The 26,276-nt window shown below is 35.9% G+C and overlaps 1 protein-coding gene across 1 annotated transcript in view; it reads left to right on the forward strand.

Moving 5' to 3' along the window:
* Window positions 1–564: 564 nt before the first annotated feature.
* The window catches only part of MGAM2 (maltase-glucoamylase 2 (putative)), a 104,471-nt gene continuing 78,759 nt past the window's right edge, over window positions 565–26,276 (forward strand). The window contains exons 1-9 of the mRNA XM_021712652.1: window positions 565–667; window positions 6,577–6,656; window positions 16,393–16,516; window positions 16,642–16,751; window positions 17,027–17,181; window positions 18,168–18,339; window positions 21,240–21,339; window positions 22,176–22,288; window positions 23,532–23,657. Of these exons, the coding sequence (XP_021568327.1) occupies window positions 565–667; window positions 6,577–6,656; window positions 16,393–16,516; window positions 16,642–16,751; window positions 17,027–17,181; window positions 18,168–18,339; window positions 21,240–21,339; window positions 22,176–22,288; window positions 23,532–23,657 (1,083 nt within the window). The remainder of the gene's footprint in view (window positions 668–6,576; window positions 6,657–16,392; window positions 16,517–16,641; window positions 16,752–17,026; window positions 17,182–18,167; window positions 18,340–21,239; window positions 21,340–22,175; window positions 22,289–23,531; window positions 23,658–26,276) is intronic.

Genomic DNA, 26,276 nt, shown 5'->3' on the forward strand with positions numbered 1-26,276 from the left:
GGCGGAAGGATCGCCAGAGCCCAGCGGATCAAGGCTGCGGTGGCTGGGAGCAGGCTGGGCCACGGAGTGAGACTCCAACTCAAAAAATAAATAAATAAATAAATAATAATTGGTAAATAAATATTCTTTTAATCTAAGAAAGAAGTTTTGTTACTTTCTTCCTGAGTGTACCCTCCTCTCTACTGCACAGGGTGAGTGTGAAGATCAAAGCGATGTCTAAAAGGGTGTTGTGAGCCATCTTGACTTCTCATTTCTCTTTCTTCTGTGTGTTGTTCCAGTCCCTCTCTCCCTCCAATTCTTTATGTCTGATGTACTTTTCCTTGGACAATCCTCTATTCCTGTGCACGTAAAAAAGAGCCCAGAGGTGTTGAATGTACAGGGAAGAGTTAATTAGAGACATTGTGATGAGTGGAAGCAAATATGTTCTGGATTATGTAAAGGATAATGCTGTTGACCAAGTTCATCTTGCAAACAAGACCACATTTTACATACAATGACTATCTATTCTCTTAGATTGCTGTGACTTTATGGTCTGCTTTAATCCAGTTGTCTATGTCCCTCTAGATGGCGATGAAGCTCAGTGCATTGGAGATCCTTCTGATCATCTTCTGCCTAATTGTGTTGGCTGTAGATATCCTCTTGCTGCTTCTTGTGTTGGAGAAACCAGGTAAGGGAAATGTTTGTGGCTGCTGGGTTAGACGGCTGATAAAGGAAGTCCTCACTGGTTGCCAAAGAGATCATTTTATTCTTTCACTCTTCAGCATGCCACCACATTGCAGTATTCAAAATCCACATCCACAATTAATTAAAGTCAGTCTCCAAAAGATGTGTCCTTTGACTGCAACAAAACCTTGATTATTAGTGATATTTGGGGTCATCCAAGCCCCATTTGGTTCAATTTAAGCAAGATGCAAAATTAGGCTCACCAGATGCTTGCTCTTCACCCCAGAGTCATGAAGTAATATAGCCTTCAGTGAGAAAGAACAGTCCAGGTAACAGTGCCCAACCCATTTTATCATGGAAAAGGAAACAAGGTTACCGAGAGGTTAAGGGCTAAGTTGGTTTATCTATATCAATTACAATTAGCCTCCACCCCATATTATGGCTGACTTAGCCATGATTTCTTCATGAATGGTTTTGAAACTTCTCTCTCTCCTTCTTTCACAGACACTCAGAAGCATCAGATGGAATGTCTTCTCTTCCATGCACACATTATACTCTAAATAACAAAATAGCATGTGTAATACACAATCTGTTTTCAATTAAAACTAAATTTGGGGTTTGAAATGCTTGATAAAGCTCACATTATAGATGTAGGTTAAGCACAGTGAGAAGAAGCTGTACTGATCACAGATGCCTACCTGCTCCTCTCTCTTCACCTCTCCTTAGTAAACATTAAACCACTTTGTAGGAAATATTATAGCTTTGAAAGACGATTTGAAAACCATTGATAAACTGTTTTAGGCCTACTTTTACTCCTCCCCTGTAAAACATTTTTGGGTTAACAAGTCTCATGTGATTACTATCCAGTGTATATAAATAAGTAGTTTATTTTATATGAACAAAACTGGATATTCACACCTCCATTCTTTCTTACCCATACTCTGATTTATACAGAGTATGAATCATAATTCCACTTTCAGCTGCTTTACATACTGAACTTTTCTCTCAGATATTTTTTGAGGAAAAATTTCTATGGGTTGGATGGAAGGATTTTTTTCAATTAATTTTTTATTATCATAAGAACACTTAACATGAGATCTACCCACTTTATGGGTACAATGCACTATTGTTTTCTATACACAGATGTTGTATATCTGATTTCTAGATTACTCATCTTGCTTAACTGAAATTTTATACATGTTGATTAGCAACTCCTCATTGCCCCATACCCTGTCAGTTACAACTTATTCTTGTCTTCTATGAGCTTGATTACTCTCGAAACTTCATGTAAGTGGAATTATACAGTATTTGACCTTCTGTGACTGGCTTATTTCACTTAGCATAATGTCCTCAAAGTTCAGTCATGTTGTTGCATATTATAAGAAGTCCTTCTTTTTTTGTCTGAATAATATTCCACTATATGTTTATAACACATTTTATTTATCAATTCATCCTTCAACGGCAATTTAGGCTGTTCCTACATATCTCTTTGGGACTCTGATCTCAATTCTTTTGATAAACACCCACAAGTGCAATTGCTGGATCAAATGGTAGTTCTGTCTTATTTTTTGAGAAAAATCTTTATATCATTTTTCATAGCGGCTGTACCATTTTGCATTCCCACCAACAGTGTACAAGGGCTCAAATTTAATTTCCCTACATTCTTGTCAACTTGCCTTTTTAAAAAATATCATAGCCATTTTAACAGGTATGAAATGATATCTCATTATGGTTTTAATTTTCATTTCTGTGGTGATTAGTGATTTGAGCATTTCTTCACATATCTGTTGGCTACCTATATGTCTTCTGTGTAGAAATGTATATTTAAGTCTTTAGTCCCCTCTCCCCCTTTTTTTGAGTCAGAATCTTACTCTGTCACCCTCTGGAGTGGAGTGGCATGATCATAATGATCTTACAGCAGCCTCGAACTCCTGAACTCAAGTGATCCTTCCACCTAATCATCCCGAGTAGCTGGGACTACAAGCTTGCGCCACCATGCCTGGCTAATTTGTTGTTGTTGTTGTAAAGATGAGGTTTTGCTATGTTGCTCAGGCTGGTCTCAAATGCCTGGGCTCTAGCAATCCACCCACCTTGCCCTTCCAATGTACTGGGATTACAGGTGTGAACTACCATGCCCTCACTCTTTAGCCCTTTTTTTTTTTTTTTTTTGAGTTTTGCCCTTCCAAAGTAGTGGGAATACAGGTGTGAACTACCATGCCTTCACTCTTTAGCCCATTTTTAAATCAGGTTATTCATTTTCTTATTGTTAAGTTCTGAGTTCTTATTTTCTTTTCTTTTCTTTTTTTTGAGTTGGAGTCTCACTCTGTCGCTCAGACTGGAGTGCAGTGGCCGCTCCCAGCCACTGCAGCCTCGACTTGCTGGGCTCCGGCGATCCTTCCACCTCAGCCTTCCGAGTAGCCGTAATAACAGGCGCGCACTACCACGCTTGGCTAATTTTTTTGATTTATTGTAGAGATGAGGACTCACCAAGTTGCCCAGGCGGGTCTCGAACCCGTGGGCTCAGGCAATCCACTCACCTCAGCCTCCCAAAGCCCGGGATTATAGACTGAGCCACCGAACCCAGCCAAGTTCTGAGTTCTTTACATACTTTGTAAAGTAACTTCTTATCAGATATATAGTTTGCAAATATTTTCTCTCATTTTATAGGTTGCCTTTACGCTTTGTTGATTGTTTCATTTGTTGTGAAGAAACGTTTTCGTTTGATGTAGTTCCATTTGTCTAATTTGTTTTTGTTGCCTATGCTTTTGGTGTCGTATCTATGAAATCATTGCCAAGAACAATGTCATGAGGATTTCCTCCAATGTTTTCATCTAGACATTTTGCAGTTTCAGGTGTTGTATTTAAGTCTTTAATCAAGTTTTAAAACAAATTTTTTATTTAAATACACAAACAAATATAAAATCATAAAGATAGTATAGATATTTTGCAGCCTTCTTTTGAATGGCAGCAAAGGTATGGAAGGACATCTATCATGCCCACAGTAACTGTTACCTCAAGTCAGATAAAATTCTGGGTTTCAGATGGCTCACAGAGCCCACAGAACCAGTCCTTTGGCTGTTGTTATGGATGAAGGGTTCTACACAGTTAATAAAGATTAAAGTAAGAATAGCTGATGTTGAGTGAAGGTGTATATTTAAAATGGGACCAATAAATATCTTCCCAGTCTACAGAGGTTGTTGTGAGTGAGTACAACAAAACAAAAATAAGCAAGCAGAAAACAAGCAAACAAAAGACAAATGTGTGGGGCAACTGGATATATACCTATAAAATAATAATGTTGGACCCCTACCTCGTAACATATATGAAAATTAACTCAAGATGAATCAAAGACCTAAATCTAAGAGACAAAACTGTAAAACTCTAAGAAGAAAGCTTAGGTAAAAATATCTGTGGCTTTGGATTAGACAACAGTTTCTTAAATATAATCAAAGTACAGCAACCAAAGAAAAAATAGGCAAATTGGACTTCATCAAAATTGAAAACATTTGTACTTCAAAAGAGATTATCACAAATGTGAAAAACAACCCACAGAATCAAGGAACATATTTGCAAATGACATAGCTGATAAGGGCCTGGCTTCTAGATATGAAAAAAATACTACAATTCCAAAATTTACTTACTTTTATTATAGAGATGTGGGGTATGAGTGAGAATTAACTGCATAAGTAGGCTAGATACAGGTGAAATTTGGGCTTCTGATTGGTCCTTACTCCCCCTCTTTTCCTATTTGAATACCTCTGCTTTCCTTCCCTTGCCTGATTGCTCTGGCTAGGACTTCCAGCACTGTGTTGAATAGGAGGAATGAGAGTGGGCATCCTTGTCTTGTTTCAGTTCTTAGGGGGAATGCTTCCAGCTTCCGCCCATTGTGCAAATTGTTGGCTTACTCTTTTGAAAAATATTCCTTTTATGCCTAGATGCTCAAGGGTTTTTATCAAGAAAGGAGGCTGGATTTTGTCGGATGCTTTTTCTGCATCTAATGATATGATCATATGGCTCTTGGTTTTTCATCTGCTAATGTGCTAAATTACAGTTATGGTCTTTCGGTTGTTGAGCCAGCTCTTCAACCCAGAAATGAAGACCACCTGTCCATGATGGATAATACTTGATATGTGGTATTGGATCTGATTTCATAAAATCTTGTTTAGAATTTTTGCATCTATGTTCATCAAGGAGATTGACCTGTAATTCTCTTTCCTTGTTGGGTCTTTGCCAGGTTTGGGTATCAGTATGATGTTAACTTCATAAAATGAAATGTGGGGTGAAGGGAGATCCACCCTGTGGGCTTGCAAGGCTGGGAGGTAATTCTTCCTGAACTGATGGGTGGGTTGGCTGTCAGCTGCTGGCCATGGGTGCCAGCCAACTTCAGTCTACAGTTGAGCTCTCTCAGCCTGGGAGTCAGCTGCCAGACTTTGCTGGTGAAAGGCGTGCTCTCAGTGGCTGTCAGCCACAGGTTTTGTTCCCTGTTCTGCTTAAGCTCCAGTCACCTGCCACTGTGTCCTGACCAGAACTCCTCTGTGTGGGCCCAATGACTCACATGCAGTTGGTAGGGTGGAAACTGACCCAAAGCATTTTACGATGACTCACCCCTCTCTTTCACTGGGCAGGGCTTCAGTCCTTGTGTGAGCCTGTTGTATGGCTAGGTATGGAGCACTCAGGTACAAGCATCTGCCATAACTTTCTGGTCTCTGTGTGTTGCAAGAGACCTTTGCTGAGTGCAGAGTACTTCACCCGTTCAAAACTATTCAGGGTATCCTCGTCTATTGGTGCCTGGGTCCCCATTCTCTGCCTTGCTCACTGAGAGAGGCGCCAGTCTGCTGCTCCAAAGTGGTCAGATATCTTGGATCTCTCCCAAAAATTTAAAACAAAAAAAATGTAAATGAGCAAGGGATTTGAATAGACATTACTCTACATATCTACAAATGTTCTGTAAACCCATGAAGTGATATTCAGTATAATCAGTGATTTAGGAAATGCAAGTCAAAACAGTATGATACCACTTTACACCCTCTAGGATGACTATAATAAAACAAGAAAGGCAGTAAGGGTTGCAGAGAAATTGGAATTCTCATACATTGCTTGTAGGAATGTAAAACATAGTAACTTTGGAAAAAAGTTTGGTCGTTTCTCAAAAGTTAAAGATAGAGTTAACGAGATGATTTAGCAATTCCACTTCTAGGTATATAACCAAGAGAACTGAAGACAAATGTTCACACAAAAACTTTTATGTGAATGTTAATAGCAGAATTATGTATAACAGTCAAAAGTGAAAACAATTTCAATGTATATCAACTTATGAATAGATAAATAAAATGTGTTATATCCACAATGGAATATGATTCAGTCATTAAAAGGAATGAAACACTGATACATGCTACGTCCTTGGAAACGTTGAACCTCGAAAACATTATGCCAAGTGAAAGAAATGAGACACAAAAAGATATATATCTTATGATTCTTTTTATATGAAATTTGAAATGAGCAAATCCATTGAAATAGAAAATATATGTGTTTACCAAGAACTGGGAGAAAATGGGATATAGGAAGTTACCACTACAGTGCCTGTGATTTCTTTGGGAGTGATTAAATTGTTCTAGAATTAGAAGGTGGTCATTAGTTGCTAAACCTTGTAAAGAACTAAATACCATTGAAAAGATTCATCTTTAAAAGATAAATTTTATTGTGTGAACTATATCTGTTTAAAAAGCAAACAAACAAAAAGTACATATGTTTAACACTTGAAGGAGTGTTAAACATTGTATGCACATGTGGAAACCAGTTACTGGTGATTTGCTGTTTGAAGAATTGCCTGAAAGTCTGTAACTCTGCTAGTTTTCTCCCTGGAAATGTGATTACATTACAAATTGTCAACTTTGTTTTTTAATTCCTGTGCAGATTCTTCATTTACTCCAGAGTGCCCAAAGATTCCTGATTCAGAAAGGATAGACTGTGCACCTGGCCAGGAGGTGACAGAGGTCAGAGAAATGGTAGTCTACTGGGTTTCACTGAAAAGAAATGAGTACGTGTGTGTGGGGGGCTGGGAGGGTGATTGTGGAGTGGTTTGTGGGCTTCTGATTCATTCAGAGTATTTTTTTTTTTTTTTTTTGCCTTATTGAAAAAACCACAACACTAAGGAATTAAGGAAAGCAGGCAGAGAAAAGAGAAGTGTTGGAGGAGCTAACAAGAGTGTTTCAGTTGTGGAGTCTAAAGTCCAAAGTGGACGGTGATTACAAGTGTTGCTGAATGCACCTTAATTGTGATTCCAAGAATAGCTATGGAAAAGTTAAATGTTTGTGGGCTAGTTTATGTGTTCTTTGAGAATAGAGGCCATCAAGCACATATAGATGACTGTGTCACTTGTAGAACTCAGCTGACTTGTTATAATAAGAGCCTTTTAGAATTACTTACTGGCAACAGAGGGCCAAATGAATATGTGTAAAATGTCCTAAGTTTTCTTACTGAGTAACTTCCATAACAACACAACCATTTGAGCCTTGCTTAGATGTGACTTATGACTTTCTAATAAAGTTTGCATGTATTTATATATTTAAATTTTATTTCTTTACTTATTTTACATTCTGTATCCTCTTGTGATATTAATTAGGATTACACTAAATTTTAGGTTAAATTTTAAACAATACTATATTGGCATTTCAATAATTTTGAATCTTCCCGTTCTGAAAGCTTAGGAAGTCTCTCTAATTCAACATTTTCATATATACATGTATTTCTAAACTGAGATTTATATTTATTTTTAATATATGTGTTTTATTGTATATACATTATAATGTTTTCCTAGGTATTTCTTATCTTTAGTTTCTCTTGTAATACAAGCCATTATGTTTTCTAACTGGAACTTCTTTTATTACAATGCTGCTTTTTTTAACTATTATTTTATATGTATTATTTCTAATATTGATGATGTTTATACAGTATATGTATATTTTATTTATTATGTAATTGACCAACTTAAAATTTCTATTATTTATGAAAAAAGGTTTTTGTGGTCTTTCTCTTGATATTAAGTATGGAGTTATAGGCAAATAAGGATAATTTTGCTGTGTTAGAATTTATCTCTCATTCATTGATATATTTATTTATATTGTCTAGTTTTTTTAGAATAATATAAATGAAGTGGTGATGTTTGACAATTCTTATTTTGTGCTTGACTTTGATGAAAATTCTTCATGTAAAGTGTAAAGCTGCTGGTGTATACAATTGTTTTATTTATAAATATTAAGAACCATTTTTATATTCCTATTTTTTGTTTTTTTTTTAAAGTAGAAAGATTTTTTCAACAATTTAGTATTGAATGTTTTTAACATATAAAAAAGTTAAAAGAATTTTACAATACTACCCATTAAATTTCCACTTATTACCACTTAAATTTCACCATTAATATTTTATATCCTTTCTTCTGTATCTACTCTACTCTTGATAGGCGTCTGTGAATTTTCATCTGGTGATATTTTTGAGTCATGCTATAGTGTATGTTTTTTGGTGAACATATGGAAGAATTTTAATTGGATCTATACCTAAGAATGGAATTTCCAGTTCGTAGGATATGTACATGTTTAGTTTTAGCTAATGCTGCAAAATAGTTTTTGTACCAATTTAAACTTCTTTTAGCAGTATATAAGAGTTCTGTTGCTCTATATCCTAACCAACTCTTGATAGTTTCTTCTTTCTCAATATAACCATTCTATGGTTTTAATTTTACTGTCTCTACTGAATAATGAAGTTAAACACCTTTATATTATATGCTTATTGCCCAACTGGATAATCACATTTGTTAAATACCTTTTCAATTCTTTGTCCAGTATTTTTCTATTAAGTTGTTCATCTTTTTGTATTGCTTCTCAGTATAGTTATTTATATATTCTAGGTAAAAATCTTTTGTTAGCTATATACTTTTAAGGATATATACCTTATCTTAATCTGGATTTTGCTTTTACCTCTAACTCTTTTAATGGTGACTTTTGATGGCAAAATAGTTCTTTTTTTCTTTTATTCTTCATTTTATTTTTATTCAGATATATTTAAGGGATATGAATGTAAGTTTCTTTTTTATTATTATAAATATGTGGGGTACAATTTAGGGTTAGGTATACAAATGTTGATTATGCAGGTACCCTTGTTGATGAGTTGTGCCCCTCCCTCTCCTAGCAGTTTCCCTCAACTGCCAATCCCACCCCCCAACAGTTTCCCACCACTGCCAATCCCTTTCTTATAGTATGATAGTTGCTCAAGGTCTATTTATGAGTGACAATATATGGTACTCTGCTCTTTGTTTCTGTGATAGATCACTGAGTATGATTGACTCTAAATCCATCCAAGTTGCTGTGAAGTGATGGCAAATAGTTCTTGTTTTGTTTTGTTTTGTTTTGAGTTGAAGTCTCACTCTGCGGCTCAGACTGGAGTGCAGTGGCCGCTCCTGGCCACCGCAGCCTTGACCTGCTGGGCTCCGGTGATCCTTCCGCCTCAGCCTTCCAAGTAGCCAGAATTACAGGCATGCGCTACCACGCCCGGCTGATTTTTTTGATTTATTGTAGAGATGAGGTCTCGCTGCCCTGGCGAGTCTCGAACCCGCAGGCTCAGGCAATCCACTCACCTCAGCCTCCCAAAGGCACGGGATTACAGGCTGAGCCACCAAGCCCAACTGGCAAATAGTTCTTAATATAGTTTGCTTTATCACTGTTTCAATGATTAGTGCATTTCTTATTTTATTTAAGAATTCCTGCTAACTTCAAGGTCAGATAAATATATTCCTATTTTTCCTTTAAAAGCATTATTGTTTTATTTTTAAAATTTAGATATTTATTCAAAATAGCATTGATTTTTCTGTATGGGGTCAGGTAAGAGTCCATAAATACTTTTTTCCTTTAATTTCCAATAGATCCATTACCCTGTATTAAAATGACCATCCTTTTCTCTGCACCGTAGTGGCAACTTTACTGTAAATGATATGTCTTTATATGTGTGGATATGCTTCTGGAATTCTTTTTGCTCAGTTATTAGTGTGTTCTTTGCCAATACCACATTGCTTGAATTACTACTGGTTTGTAATGCACCTTAATAAGTGGTTGTGTAAGTCCTCCAAATCATTATTTTTTTTAACATTGCCACACTTATTCTTTGCCCTTTGAATTTCTGACAAAAATTTAAAATGAGCTTACCAAATTCCTCACAAAACCTACTGAAAATGTGATTGTAATTGCAAAAAAATTACAGATTAAACTTGGGAAAATTACTATCTTTACAAGAGTGACTATTCCAGTTCATAAATATAATACATCCTTCCATTTATTGAGGTTTTTATTTTTAAAATGTTTCATGTAGAGATCTTACACTTTTTAACTATTTTTTTCTATTTGATTCTATTTAAAGCTTATTTTTAAATTTTAATTTTCTGTTTATGTGGTGATGACATATAATTTTAGAATTGAGTTTTGCATACTGATATTGTAATCAGAAATCTTAAATTTACTTATTAATTATCCTAGTTTGTTTATAGAATCTTTTGTTTTTTCTGCTACATGCAAATAATAACAAACTTTTTTTTCCAATGTGCATTTCATTTTCTTTCTTTACTTGTAACTCTAAGTTTCCTTTTTCTTTATAAATTTTCAGTATAGTTGAGATAGTTTACCTAAAATGCTGTTGCAACTATAGTACGTTTTAGAAAGCAGAACTTTCTGGAGACTGATTTTAACTAAACCTAAGAAATATCATTGCAATAAAACACTAATTATAAAAATATAATTTTCTGATTTTGAAAGAAGTTGGCTACACATCATTTACAAAATGTAAGCATGTGCTAGAGACTATGAAGAAATCTCTGCATCAAATGGAAAATGGACTATTTAATTTTCAAGTCAATTTTTAATTCTTAAATTATGTTAATACTTTGTGATGTAAAGTAACATAAAATCTATATGGAAAATAAGTGGAAGATATTTTTTACTCTCTGGTGTTACAGAAAGAATAGAGATAGGACTCTTATTGTGAGTCACTGCTATAGCCCAGGCATGCATTTAGAAGGTTCTGTGTTATTGTTGTAATAATTTAAAAAAATATATTGCTTTACTTCTGTCCCATTTCCTTTGTCACCACAGTAACACAGACCCTCATAAACTCATATCTGGATTATAAGAATTGACTCATAACAAGTCTCCCTGTCTTCATTCTCTATGTGTATGAAAGAGACATAGGAATTGAAGGATTGAGCAGTAATCACCTCCAAGGTTTGACTTTTGGTGTCTGGGATGTTGATAATGACTTCAAACTAAAATAGGAATGTTAGGGCAGACTGCATATCGAATGTTTATTGCTTTTTATAGAGGCTTGTGGACTTTGAAGCAATTTATGGCAAGGAAACTAACCTTTCAGACTTTGCTGACTTCAGTTTCAGAGGTAGCAGAAGTATTTAATATTTGTCTCAGCCTTAAAAAAATAAATTATCCAGAGACCATCTAGAGTCCCAAGTTCTTTCTCTAATGATCCCCTCCAGCCTTTTGTTATCTGAAGAGAATGAGACATACATGTCAATTAGATCTATGGAGAACAAGCACACTTTAAAAAAACTGTATGGTTACAATGTGGTTGCTTTGTTAAAAATAGATATGAAACATTGATTTGAGTTGTATTCATATTGTGATTTTCCCAAGCAGTCACATCAGGTGTTAGCATCTAAAATACTTGTCAGTACTACAATTTTTTCAAATGAGTAGTTTGTGACATAATATTTTCTTGGTATCACAATCTATACTGAACACACTACTTTAATAAGAATGATCAGACTTTATGGTTATGTACAGAATAAAGTGGGGAAGATCTTATGCATAATTGTTCCTTTGTACCTCCAATTACTTCCCTAGAAGCAAATCAATAGCATACTGTATTCTTTTCTTGATTTTTTTATACATTTGCATACATACACTTATACATTTGTGTGATGTTAACGCAAATTTGATTGAACTATGTGTTTTTATCAACTTGTTTTACAAATTTAAAGCATTTAAATTTACCACATTATAACGTTTCAAAAATAGTTTGTTTCTGTTGAGATGATCATATGATTTTCTTTTGTCAACGTCGTAAATTACCTTAAAATATTTCTTTTTAAAATTTTAAACATGTGGGGTACAATTCAGGGTTAGGTACATAAGTGGTCATCATAGAGGTATAGTTTGGTCCTCCCTTTGGTCCCCACTTTGCCTTATTTGATATCAGGTACCCTTATCGATGTTATGTGCCCCCCTTTCCTTGGCAGTGTCCCAAAAGATTTCTTAATTTTGAACCATTCTAGCTTTCACTTTTAAGTCCTACTTGGATATTATGCATTAATTCTTTCAATCTGATAATAAATCCAAATTGCTACTCTTTTATTAACATTTTGCAAATCAATTTTTAAGTGATGCTGACCCATATATTTTTCTTTGCTTGTTTATCTAAATGTTCTTATTCAGTTTGTTACCAGAATTATTTTAGTTTCATAAAATAAATTAGGAAACATCCCACCTTAGTCTATGTTCTAAAAGTATAGTATATATAACAGAATGATATTTTATTTTCCAGACTATATGGGCAAGATGTCATCTTTTTAAAAGAAAAGATCCTTAACTATTTCTCACAATTTTCCATGATTACTGGTCATTTAGGGATTTTTTTCTTTTCTTATCCAATTTTGACTATTTTAAATTTTACTATGTAAGCCTTCATTTAACTTAAAGCTTCGCATTTATTGGAAGGTATTTGTACAAATAATTTTCTCATAATTCTTGCTTATGTTAAGAAAATTCTGTATATCTGTATTTCATTTCTGTTTCTCACCTTGTTTGTCTCCCTCTTTTTTGTGAAAATAAGACTTAGATAAGGCATTTCTATTTCATTGAATTTTTCAAAAAACATTCTTTAGATTTATTGATCTGCCAAACTAACATCAAAACATATCTTCATTCTACAGTATTATCAGTGTGGAGTTACAACAGAAATTGTTATAAAAGCCATTGGAATATAATAGAGAGCCCTGAAATCCATAATTATGTGTTCAAACATGAGTACTTAAATTTAATAAAAATGACATTTAAAAAATATTTTATTTTATTTTAGAGATGTGGGATATAATTTAGGATTAGGTATACAAGTGGTCATCATACAGGTAAAGTTTTGGCCTCCCTTTGGTCCCTACTTTGCCTGTTTTGAGATCAGGTACACTTGTTGATGTTGTGTCCCTCCACTGCCCTACCCTGGCAGTATCCTCATACTGCCAATTCTTTTCTTATAGTATTATGATAAATGTTCAGGGTCCACTTATGATTGAGAATATGTGATACTCTGTTCTTTGTTTCTGTGATAGATCACTGAGTATGATAGACTCTGAATCCATCCAAGTTGTTGCGAAGTCCTTATGTTTGTCCTTCTTTATGACTGCATAATATTCCATTGTGTATATGTACCACATTTTTTTATCCAGTCCAGCTTCGATGAGCAACACGACTGGTTCCATATTTTTACTATTGTGAATAGAGCTGCAACAAGCATACGTGTGCAGGTATCTTTTTTGTAGAATAATTTGAGTTCCTTCAGGTATATTCCCAATAGGGGAATTGCTGGGTCATTTGAAGGTCAATTTCTAGTTCTTTCAGAAATCACCACACTATCTTCCAAAGAGGTTGTACTAGTCTGCATTCCCACCAGCAGTGTAGAAGCGTTCCTTTTTCTCCACATCCTCACCAGCACCTGTTGTTGTTTGTTTTATTAATGATGGTCATCGTTACTGGGGTTAGGTGGTATCCCATGGTGGTTTTGATTTGCATTTCTCTGATGATTAGTGAGGCATAGCACTTTTTCACGTGTCTGTTGGCTTCCCATGTCTATATGCCCACTTTGTAATGGTCCTGTTTTTTTATTTTTTGTTTTTTCCTTTTAGCACATTAGAGCTCCTTGTAGATCCTGGATTTTAGGCCTTTGTCAGTATACAGTTGGCAAATATTTTTTTCCCATTCTGTGGGCTGTCTCCCTGCTCTCTTGATGGTTTCTTTTGACTTTGCAGAAGTTTTTCAATTTGATGAGGTCCCACTTGTCTATCTTATCTCTTATGGCATGGGCGCTTGGGGGTTTGGTCAGGAATTGGTGGCCAGTTCCCATTTCTAAAAAATTTCTACAAGGATATCTCCTGCATTGTCTAGGTTCTTATAGTTTGAGGTTTTACATTTAGGTGTTTGATGCATTTAGAGTTGATTTTGTGTATGGTGATAGGTAGGGGTCCTGTTTCAATCTTCTTCATGGGGTTAGCCAATTTTCCTAGTACCATTTACTGAACAGCTTCTCCTCTCCCAAGTGATAATAAAAATGACTTTTTGAATCAGTGATGGAAGCAAAGTTTATTTAATTAATGATGCTGCCTCACCTGTGCCTGCTAACTATTTTGTGTTGCTTGAATCTGGATGACTTCTTGAAACAACAAGCGCTCAATTAATGTTTTGAATTAGTGAATGTTGGCACTTGCTTCTTTTTAATTACTGCTTTGAATTTTTATTATTTATGTACATTTTAGGGATTTATTTTGTTCTCTTCTTGTTTCTTGAGTTGTACATTGACTTCATGATTCATAACATTACTTTCTTTCTTTTTTTGAGTCTCCATCCCTTGCCTGCCTTCTTGTTTCTCTCCTTTTTGAGTCTTCTTAGTTGAGTGTTGCTTTCTGAGTCTGTTGGTCACTTCACTTATTTTTCTCCCATATTTTCCATTTTTATATATTATGTTCTGGGGTAATCTTAAACTTGAGTTTTAAAGGTTTTTTTTCCTTAGCATTTCCCTTTTCATTGTTTTCTTTCTGTTAATCATCATTCAGTTTAAATATTGACGATTTTCAAATCCTGTAGTTCAAAATTTTATTTCTACTTTGTTGCTGTTTTAAAAATGGAAGCAATAGCTTCATACTGCTCTCTGAAGAGAATAATTATATTTATTTTGAATGTTTTCTCTATTAACTGTTTTAATTCCCCATTTTGTTTCTTCTGTTTATTAAGTATATAGTGCTGGATTCTCTCAAATGTTTGTTGATTCTTGACTATCATCTTTGCATTAAATTATTTGTAACTGGCTATCCTATCTATCTTGGTTCACACCCCGTATTTATGAGGGAAGGAAAGGATTTCTAAAAGAATATGAGCAATGGGTACTTGTCTGTAGGTGATGATGATAGGGTTTTTGCTGGTACATTATCATGCCTTCTGACACCCAGCATCTCTCCTCACTCCCTTAGCCTGTGAGCAAATACTATCGGCTGCTCACCAACCAACAAGAGCTCAACAATAGCTGTAGGGAATGTTGCCTTGGGCTTCCAGTTAAGCACCCTAAAACATGTCCCACTTTTTGTCGTTGTTGTTTTTGTATGATTTATTTGTTTGTTTATTATAGAGATGTGGGGTACAATTCAGGGTTAGGTATATAAACATTAATCATGCAGGTGCTCTTTAAAAAAATGTGGTACATATACACAATGGAATATTATGCAGCCATAAAGAAGGACAAAAATATGTACTTTACCTTCCACTTCTAACACACTGATTTGCCTTGAAGCAATTATCTTTCTCCTCCTGTGTTGTAAACTATGAATATATTTTTCTCAGCAGTCTATAAAGTCTATTTTCTCTGTTTCAGGAATTTTATATCATGCCTGGCCTGCCATATTGCATTATATTTTGCTGTTTTATGATACATATGTATTTTTTTCTCATTGTCACATCTATCATTTCATATAAATATATTTGAGTGAGGAGGTGAATGCCTGTGTTTATTCCAACATAGTGATACCATTTGTCATCTTTTAAATGTATTTTTCATAAGAAAACAATTTTATATAAATTAATCTGAAAACTGTAGGGCCTTTAGAAAATCAGTCTCACTAACTAACAATAAAAGAATATCCATGGTCAAACCACTATGGGAAACCACAAGTAATTGTTTTTACCTAATAGACATGGTAAGTTTTTATGTCACCTTTTGTCCTAGTTTTATCCTAATTGTCTTTATTTTTCTTTGCTTCATTTTTCTTACTTTTTGGAAATGCATTTCTTCTTGCTATATTTTCACCCATTTCCATGATTCTTCCTCATAAGAAAGTCCAAACTGCTTGGACTGTCATCCATCCCACTCATGGTATGAATACAGTGTGTTTCCAGCGTCTTTTCTCTTATTCAATGTCTTTGGTACAATAAATGTGTGATTGTTCTGAGCCTATCCTGCATTGGTGCTTTTTCTGCCTGGAATACTGCCATATTGTTCCCGGTGCTTTAGGACTAGACTTACCCTTCATTTACCTGGAAGCTCTCCCCATCCCACACCCAGCCTACCAGGCTGCTACAATGACTCTGTACCCTCAGTTTCTGGGCAAACACTACCGGAGCCCTCATGTCATCATGTCATATGCAACTGCTTTCTGAATCATCTGGATTTACTACTGAACTGTAGGTTTGGTGAAGACACAACCTATGTCTTATTTATCTGTATTATCAGTTCTTTGATAGATAATAAATGCATATTAGATGGTTGGATAAAGGTGTGAGTAATTAAAGCATGAATTAATGAATGTAATTATGGCTTTTCTTAAATTTTCATGGGAATAAAATGAACTATAAATAAATAGACAAATAATATTTTCCTTCTCTTATTGTATACAATGCTAACTCTGTGCCATTGTTACAGGATATCTGTATAAGCCAACGTAGGTGTTGCTGGATGCCTGAGGTAGATGCCAATGTCCCTAGGTGTGTCTTCCCCAGGAACTGGGGTTATGAAGTTAGCGATGTTTATAAAAATGAAAGCACAGGTGAGCACTGTTCTGATATTGCCCTGAGGAACAACTTCTTATGGTTCAGATAAGTTAACTGCAAAAATAAAACCTAAAAGTCTCTCTCTCTCTCTCTCTTTCTCTCTCCATTCCCAAATTCCTAGGGTTTACTGCCCAGTTGAAAAGGTTGCCGTCTCCAACTCTGTTTGGAAATGATGTCACCAACACCCTTTTCACAGCTGAATGTCAGACATCTAATAGGTTTCATTTTAAGGTTCGTTTGGGAAAGCTGTGTACCCACACTGGGTTTGAGATGTGGAGGCAGAAGCTACCTCTCTCTCTCTTTGCAGAAATCTCCGGATGAGATGGGCAGGCTAATTGTTATTTGATGGGGCACACATAAGCAGGTGATTTTTCACAAATCAGGAACCACAGGGTCAAGAATTAGAAACTGTTCTCATGAGGGGGCTATTGGAGAGGAAACTTTTTTTATAGCTCTACAGGGAAATGTCTTATCTGCAGTTGTACCTTCTGTTTTTCTTTTGACAGATCACTGATTTCAATAACAAGCGCTATGAAATCCCCAGTGAAGTTATTAAGTCACGTAATGAGACTGCTGATGCTTCCAATTTGAGTTATTACCTAGAAGTCATTAATAAACCTTTCAGCATCAAAATAATGAGGACAAGCAACAAAAGAGTCTTGTGAGCTTTTTAGCACTCTATGCATCTTTGAGTGATACTTTGAGTCCCAGTATCACTCGTTCTGATTTACTGTGGGTGAACTATGAGATAAGAATAACTTGAGAATATGTTTAAGCCTCAGAAAAATGTCAGTGCTTTTACTGTAAATTAGCAATGGTAACCTATCATAATTATACAGCAAAGAATACAAAAATGTAATGTACTACCTTGCTAAGTTATATAATATATAAATATATTACATATCTATATATGTAAGCATACATATTTCATAACTATTAGCATATATATAAGGGTGTTTATTGTTTTGAATGATTATACTGGAACTCAATCTTTGCTCTTTATCATGCCAAATTTTCCTGTGACTCTTATCATCAAACATCTAACAACAGTTTGAACTTTCAAATCACAAATTTTACTGGAGAAAGTTAGAGGTATTACTGTCAGTAAAACCTCTATTCAAATCCTGGCACCAGCATATTAAAAGTCAGCTGTGTTATATCAGCAAAGTATCTTACCTCATCAGCATCAATTTTCTTATCCAGAAAACAGGAGTTAAAATATCCACTTTTGGGCAACCCCTTCTGGTCCCCTCCCATTATGGGAGCTTTTTTGTCCTCTCAATATATCTTGCTTTCTCGAGTAAAATAAAATAAAATATCCACTTTTGCTGGGAGCAATAAGATACTGTTTATAAAGCATCCCGTGTGGTGTCTGCCATGCAGTAGATGCACAGCAAATATAAAGTCACATCACCTACTCTCTTTCCCCAACATCCAACCTGAACTCCTGGTGTCCTGTCACTAGTACTATCTTCCTCTAGAATCAACGAACCAGAAAAGCCCCAGAAAGGCCTTCAAGGGTAGCATGCCAATTGATGATAACATCTGAAACAACTGATCTCTAAGTGCATACAGAAAGGAGCAGACAGCTTCCTGGAAGAGAAAAGAGAGTTGCTCTGTAACTCTTGTTCTTATCCCATGGTCCAGGTTGGACACGAGCATCGGGCCCCTCCAGTTTGCCCAGCAATATCTGCAACTGTCTTTCCGACTGCCCAGTGCCAACGTGTATGGGCTGGGCGAACATGTGCACCAGCAGTACCGCCATGATATGACCTGGAAGACCTGGCCCATCTTCACCCGTGATGCCACTCCCACTGGGGTGAGATTCTCTTCCTCATGCTTCCTGCTCACAGTAAGGGATACTCTCCTTCCTTTCCTAAAGGCAACCTACAGGCATACATCTATGTCTTATTTTTCTCATTTTAGATGTGTTAGTGTTGTTCTTGAGGTCCATATACTCCGAAATATAACAATTCTAGAAATAGAAAATTTTAAGAAAATTATCAATTTTCTAGCAATCCGAAAATAGCAATTTTCAAAATCTTACATGAAAATACAACTTGATTATATTAAAGCCTAATATACATTAAAAAATACTTTGGCAAAATTATGACATCTGGCTTTAATAATTGAGTAGAAAAGAGCTTTAGCAGGAGCCATTCTTAGTAGAACTTAGTAGACCCCAAATGCCTCTTTTGACAGATTTTATATTGCTCTAGGATTTACTGTCAAAATATGTTTCAGAGACAGGACTGTTGGCATGACCTGGGAGGCTGTTAGAAATGCAGAATCTCAGGCCATAGTCCAGATCCACTGGATCCAAATCTGCAGTTTAACATGATCTCTAGGTGAATCACATGCATGTTAAATTGGGAGAAGCACCTCCTGGCTTATCTGAAAAATTAACTTATTTTGTTGTTGTTAATTCAGCACAAGCAATATTTCCGTAAAATACAATTAAAATATATTACTGGGAACATGAAATGTAAAATATCCAAAAAAATACAAAATACAAGTCCAAGTTTTAAACTGAGCAGACATAAATTACTCTTTTAAATTGCTACCAAGACTTTATAAATTCTTATTCTTAACTTTATTTTTGTATTTACCTTGTTACTGACTGAGAAGCAAGGGTTTGGGGCAGTATTGGTCCACAGACAACACTTTGAGTGGCACTGGTTTGTAGCACATGTCTCGAAGACTTCATTGTGCAGATGACATCTCTGTGCAAGAGCTGTAGGTTAAAGTATAGTGCAAAGGAGGGAGGAGACTGACCTTTTGCAGTTCATATTCTGGAGGAGATGAACAAAGCACACGGCAAATTAACTTATAACCCATGCACCTGGATCTGATGCGGTGGAGGAGCACCCCTATTGAACCAAGCAAAGATAAAAAAGCAGTGTCTAGTACATTCATTAAAATTTTTGGTTAAGGATCTTGACAAATACAAAATATTAAGCGTCATATTATATTTGACTTTCTACAGTTTAAACTCCTAAATTGTATAGTCACAGATTAGATTAAATTCATTCCCTCCCTTACCCGCTTCCTTTCTATCTTCCCATTCCTTTCTTCCTTCCCTCCTTCCCTTCCTTCCTCCCTCTTTTCTTTCCTTCCTTCGTTTATTCTTTTCTTCCTTTCTTCACTCCTCCTCTTTTTGAAATAAAATAAATTTTTTGTTTGCATTCCATCCAAGTGTGATGCATTGAATTTTTCTGGTTATACTTTTTATTTATTTTTTTATTTATTTATTGAGTTGGAGTCTCACTCTGTCACCCAGACTGGGAGCAGTGGTCACTCCTGGCCACCGCAACCTCAACTTGTTGGGCTCCGGCGATCTTTCCATCTCAGCCTTCCAAGTAGCTGAAACTATAGGCGCGCGCTACCATGCCCAGCTAATTTTTGATTTATTTTAGAGATGAGGTCTCGCCAAGTTGCCCAGGCAGGACTTGAACCCGCGGGCTCAGGCAATCCACTCACCTCAGCCTCCCAAGGCACGGGATTACAGGTTGAGCCACCGAGCCCAGCTGTATACTTTTAAATCTAGCCTAGGCCTATTGCTCTTTTCTATTTGCAAATTATGCTGATTAGTTTTCTCATCTTCCCTTTCTGGAATTTACCATTATCATTATGATGGTCCTATACCAGGGGCTAAGAGTTTGAAACCACCACATAGGGAACTTCTGTAAAAATTTCTGCATATTCTAAACTTCATATCTTTTGTTCTTACAACACTTAGAGGTACTCACACACAAAGTGTTTCTTTTTATGTCAGTGCTCATCACAGCCCTATGACAGGTCAAGACTATATATATATAGGCTTAAACTCTTTTTCACTAAGTATCATATGTTAATTCTAGAAAGATTTGAAAATACAGTTAAGCATAAAAAATTCAAAATTGCTCATAGTATTATCACCATCTGCTAATATTTTGGTATATATCCTTGAAAATATTTTCCATTTAAAAATAACTTGAGGCCATTGTTAGGCCACTGCAGCCATTGCCTTGCTAAGCTAAGGTGTGGCCATGTGCTCTTTGAGCTATGGCCAGGCCACATTTCATGGCTTTGGCCCCCTCCCCTACCTTGGGGAGCTGAATCTCCTTGTTCTGTCTCTCTAATTTACTTTATAAATAAACTATATTATCTAATCTAAAAAAATTAACCTGATTGAAGTATAGTTTATATACCATAAACCTGTTTTAAGTGTACAATTCAATGATTTTTAGCACATTTACTAAGCTGTGCAATCATTTTTATGACCTGACTTTGGAACATTGTTATCACTCCAGTAGGATCAATCCCGCTGACCTTTTAGATTTATGTCACATTCCCACTCTAGTGCCCATTCTGACCCCTGCACAATTGCTGTCTTCATAGATTTGACTTTTCTAGACAAATTTGATAGAATCATGTAATATATGGTCTTTTATGTCTGTTTCTTTCACTTAGCATGACATTTTTGAGGTCTATTCATGCTGTAGCATGTATATCTCCTTTATTATTGCTGTGCAGAATTCCATTGTATAGCTAATACTACATCTGGTTTATTCATTTGCTGGTTTATGATACCATTTCAATACCTTTTTGGTACAATATTAAACTACCTCAAGTGTTGACCAAGTACGTGTCATAAATGAATTTTTATTTTATTTTAGGGCAAACAAAAACACTTTTGACACACAAAATGCTTTTTTTTTTTTTTTTTTTTGCTGTTAGGACTTGATTAATCTGTATGGAGCTCATACGTTCTTCTTGTGCCTTGAAGATTCCAGTGGCTCCTCTTTCGGAGTTTTTCTGATGAACAGTAATGCCATGGGTAAGAAGCATTGTTATATTTCCTATGGGTAGGAATATGTTTGAGAATTCTGCTTTTATAAAGAAAAAAAGCTTTTAGATGAGATCATGACTTAACAGAGGCATATTGAACCTACAGTATTTCTATCAAAACAGAGACCCGAAAGTAAGTTAGGTTGTCTACAAATACAATTCTTGCTTCAAGTTATTTTCATTGAAAACTGCTTCAGGGAACTCCTTTAATATAATGTTTTCCATATTAGTCTGTAAATAATAGGATCCATTAATAGGCACATTTCACGGATACCTGCAGATTTCAATGTGTAAACCATGCTGTCTCCCTACAGGCCACAAGGCTGTATTTTGTAAGTCATTTCTCATAGCCTGCTCTTTCCCCACTCCAGGAATCTTCCTCCTCCAGCTTCTGGATTAATGGTGCTCTAATAAGCTCTAATGGTGTGCTAATAAAATAAATAATTTTTATGTATTTTAAAATTTTTAATTGCTAGTCAAATTCGTCTAATAAGCTTTTTAAATTTTTTTTTTTTTTTTTTTTAGGTTAAACCACTGGCAAAATCCAGAAGTTTGTATGTTTATGTGGCCAAAATTTTTTTAAGTGTTTCTTTTTCTTAAAAAAAAAAAAAAAAATCCCTCAATTCTTCATTGGTGCCATACACATTTATACATATTTATGAACATTATAAACCTCAACAATCCTCCGATAAAAGGAACATATGTGAATTTCATCCTTTTCAAAATGAGACTGAGACTCTTTTGGATGGCCCAGCTATTCAACCTCTAGAGAAGAGTATATATTCAACCATGAGGTTCTAATAACACTCCTTTAAATCTTTTCAGAGGTCACCCTTCAGCCTGCTCCTGCAATCACTTACCGCACAATTGGAGGCATTCTTGACTTTTATGTATTCCTGGGAAACACTCCGGAACAAGTGGTTCAGGAATATTTGGAGGTATGACTTTGGGTGTATTGCTGTTATCTCATATACCCACTATAAATTAACAAGAGAAAAATAAAAGTTATGAGTAAACTGTATGGATTAGAAATGCTGGCACAGTGTGTGAGCCTCCCGTATATTTTTTGTTTATTTTGTTGACATGTATTGGGCACTTTCTGCATGAACAAGAGGCACTGTGCAAGACTTGAGAAATGCAAAAATGAGACAGGCACCATCCTACTTTCAAGGAACTCATGGTCCATTCATGTATTCCAAGACCAAAGACCACAGATTAGCAAAGTTTATTTATTTGTTTATTTATTTATTTATTCATTCGATAAATTAAAATTTAGTGAAAAGGAATTACATAAAAAAATTTTGCTAGTTATTTTTATTTGATTCAAACTATAGGACAGGAAGGAACTTGAGACATTTTTTAGCACAAACTTGCTACTTTACAGATAAAATAACCTCAGGCAAAGAAAGATGAAGTTATTCATTCAAGATGACATATAAAAACATGAAATATAGTCCCAGATACCAGTGAATTTGTAACCAACTGGAGAAATATGACACAGCCTGAAATAATTGTATTAAAAAGTACTTTGATAAATACTATTAATGAGGCACAAATAAAATGTATGTAATTCAGAGGCATGAGACAAAGCACCCTCATATCAGGCGGTGGTGGGCAGAACCCGTAGGGAGCCATGTGTGACATTTCTGTCTGAAACCATCTCAGAGTGTTGGCTCGAGCAACTTAGAAAACTTGGATTTTAACCATTCCAGGATTTCTTCACCTATCCCGCTCCTAATCCCCTCAGTCCTTATTCCTTTATCCTTAGCACATACCGCTATCTAAACTTGTACTGGACATTTATGTATTCCCTTTAAGCTCTCTGAGGGAAGGAATTATGTCTACCTTGTGACACTATGTTCCAAGTGCCCACATCAGAGCTTGCCACATTGTGAACAACAGTCAGAAAAATACTCATTGAATAATGAAATGTTACTGTTTTTTCCCTCTGAGATGACATCCTTATTCAAGCATTTTCTGCAATTTGTATTGGTTTCTCGTGTTGCTGTTGTGTACTTAGTAAAAAAAAAAGTTGTGATTATGGAATTTTGTGAATTACCCTAGCAGATTACTCTTGGCTCTGACATTTTCAGCTCTGGGAACTTTACAGAAAATAAAATGGAATTTTTGTTTTTAGTGGTTACTCTAAAAGCTTAGGCACCTTCTTATTTTTCTTTTCAGCTTGTTGGACGGCCATTCTTGCCTTCCTACTGGAGTCTTGGGTTCCAGCTTAGTCGAAGGGATTATGGTGGCATTGAAAAATTGAAAGAGGTTGCAAACAGAAATCGTTTAGCACAAATCCCATATGTAAGTTGAAACTTCTCTTATCACGGATTAAGCATCTTTTCCTATATTTTATTTTTGCATCAAATTTAATTTACTAAGCCAGGCTCGGTGGCTCAGCCTATAATCCCGCGCCTTTGGGAGGCTGAGGTGAGTGGATTGCCTGAGCCCGCGGGATCGAGACCCGCCTGGGCAGCGAGACTTCATCTCTACAATAAATCAAAAAATCAGCTGGGCATGGTAACGCGCGCCTGTAATTCCGGCTACTTGGAAGGCTGAGGCGGAAGGATCGCCAGAGCCCAGCAGGTCGAGGCTGCGGTGGCTGGGAGCGGCCACTGCACTCCAGTCTGGGCGACAGAGTGAGACTCCAACTCAAAAAAAAAAAAATTTTAATTTACTAGAAAAATAGATCAATAGATGAGTAGACAGACATATTTACTGTCAGAATTGTGCATGTTTTATCTATCTAGTCATGGAAAGTGCACAATTAAGTCGTATGTACATAGTTTAAAATTTTAACTTTATTGGTTCATAGCTCTATGCATTGTTGGGTTAATTATTTGATATTTCTGAGTCTTCGTTTCTACCTTTGTAAAATGAGAATGTAACACTTACTTTGGTGAGCCGATAGTAAGGAATACCTTATCCTATGCATGTAAAACATCTAGCACAGAAGATGGCCATCATCAAAGTTAGCTGTTATTTTATGAGAAAGCTATACCAGAGGTGACATGGTTAACAAGAGCTAATGATATTGTAAATGATTTGCAGTAGATGAGTGTCTCAAGGTGACCTTGAATACTCCTCTGAGATCTGGGAAACTCTAATTTTGAGGCTCTATAGTTACAAAGTATTTATGATGTTCAATGTCCACCAATAAACCAAAATATAATTGTTGAGTGTACAGTATTTGATAATCTCTTCCAAAAATTGCTAACATATGGTGAATGAAGTTATTACAACAACTTATTTGGGGCTAGCTATTTGGAACTTTGAAACGTTGGTACAAGCAAATGTGTGTTAGCACCTGAAGGAAGATTATATAGCTGGAAATGACTTTGGCCTGATCTTGGAATTCTTCAACCCCCTCTCAAAGTAGCTATGAGGGTAGGCAAGGAGAAATAGGTGGCCAGTGTATTGCTTTGGTGTTAAGGGGAAATCAGTTGTGTTTAATTTCATATTGCCTATATCTGCTATCTGCAAAAACACAGTTCCAGGTGATATCAGACAAAATATTGCCACACCTACCTTTATTATTTTACAAAAGGATTTTACATTCATGGTTAGCCTCCATTTATCATTACTTTATAAGAAGGAAATAGAGATTCTATATTATTAATAACTTTCCTAGGGTCACACAATTAGCTAACTGGCAAAACCAAAATTCAAATATATGATCTTTTGACTCTATGTGGGGTATTGGTTGCAGTCTGTCCTTCTGCCTCTGATAGGAAGGGCTTTTTAGCAGTGCTACTAGTTCAGAAACAGATAAGCTTTTCTTCCATTAATGGTATCTTTCCTATTCATGTTTGTGGAGGACACTGGGATCCTAAATGACAGCCCAGTGTTAGAATAGCTGAGCAACAGGTCACAAGCTACATTTTCTTTTAGGCTTGTAAGATGGAGCCTTCTAATGCATGATACACAAGAAACACTTAGAAGACTTTTGTATGTCTTTGAGGTATGTGGTAGATTGGGAAAAAAAGAGCATCTGGAGTCAAAGGGCCAATTTCAAAGTCCCAGTCGACTCCCCATCTCTCATGACTTTGGGAAATGCCACTTAATTCCTTCACATTTCAATCCTTTTAATAAGAACAATACCTACTCCTCATAGTTTGGTGTGCAAACACAATAAACAATGTGTGTAAGAGAGTTTGGTTAAGTAAGGCTCTATCTCTGTCAATGATCTTTGCTAATCATTCCTAAGCAGTTTTATAGGACAAAAGAACCATTTTCTCTTCTTATGATATATTCTGGCTTGATATTTGAGATTAAGTTGGTACACGGATATAGCATTGCTAATACAGTCATTCAAACATTTAAAGAAAGCCCACTTCATATCAGGCATCAAAGTTTTCCATTTACAGAGATGAACAAGATGCAGTTCCTAGTTACAACATGCATCTATTAGGACAAGGAGGTAAAAATGCAAACTAAGAGCACCTGCATCCTTTCTAAGAGAGCTTATTTATTTATTTAAGAGGTAGCAATAGCCACCTCTTAGGTAGCTGAGCTCTCAAAGTTCCAGCATTATTAAGAAATGTGGGCCGGGTTCGGTGGATCAACCTGTAATCCCAGCACTTTGGGAGGACGAGGAGAGAGGATTGCCTGAGCCCACGGGTTCGAGCCCCACCTGGGCAACTTGGCAAGACCTCGTCTTTACAATAAATCAAAAATGAGCCAGGCATGGTAGCGCGCACCTGTAGTTCCAGCTACTCTGAAGGCTGAGGCGGAAGGATCACAGGAGCACAGCAGGTCAGGGCTGCCGTGGCTGGGAGCATGCCACTACCCTCCAGTCTGGGTGACAGAGTGAGACTCCAACTCAAAAAAAAAGAGAAAGAAATGTGGTTTCAGTTTGAATAGTCAGAAACCAGAGCAATAATACTTTCCATGAGGACAATGATATTCCTAGATTATAACTGG

This window comes from Carlito syrichta, unplaced genomic scaffold (genome assembly GCF_000164805.1).
Source record: "Carlito syrichta isolate Samal-C Ts95f unplaced genomic scaffold, Tarsius_syrichta-2.0.1 Scaffold303563, whole genome shotgun sequence".
Lineage (NCBI taxonomy): Eukaryota > Metazoa > Chordata > Mammalia > Primates > Tarsiidae > Carlito > Carlito syrichta.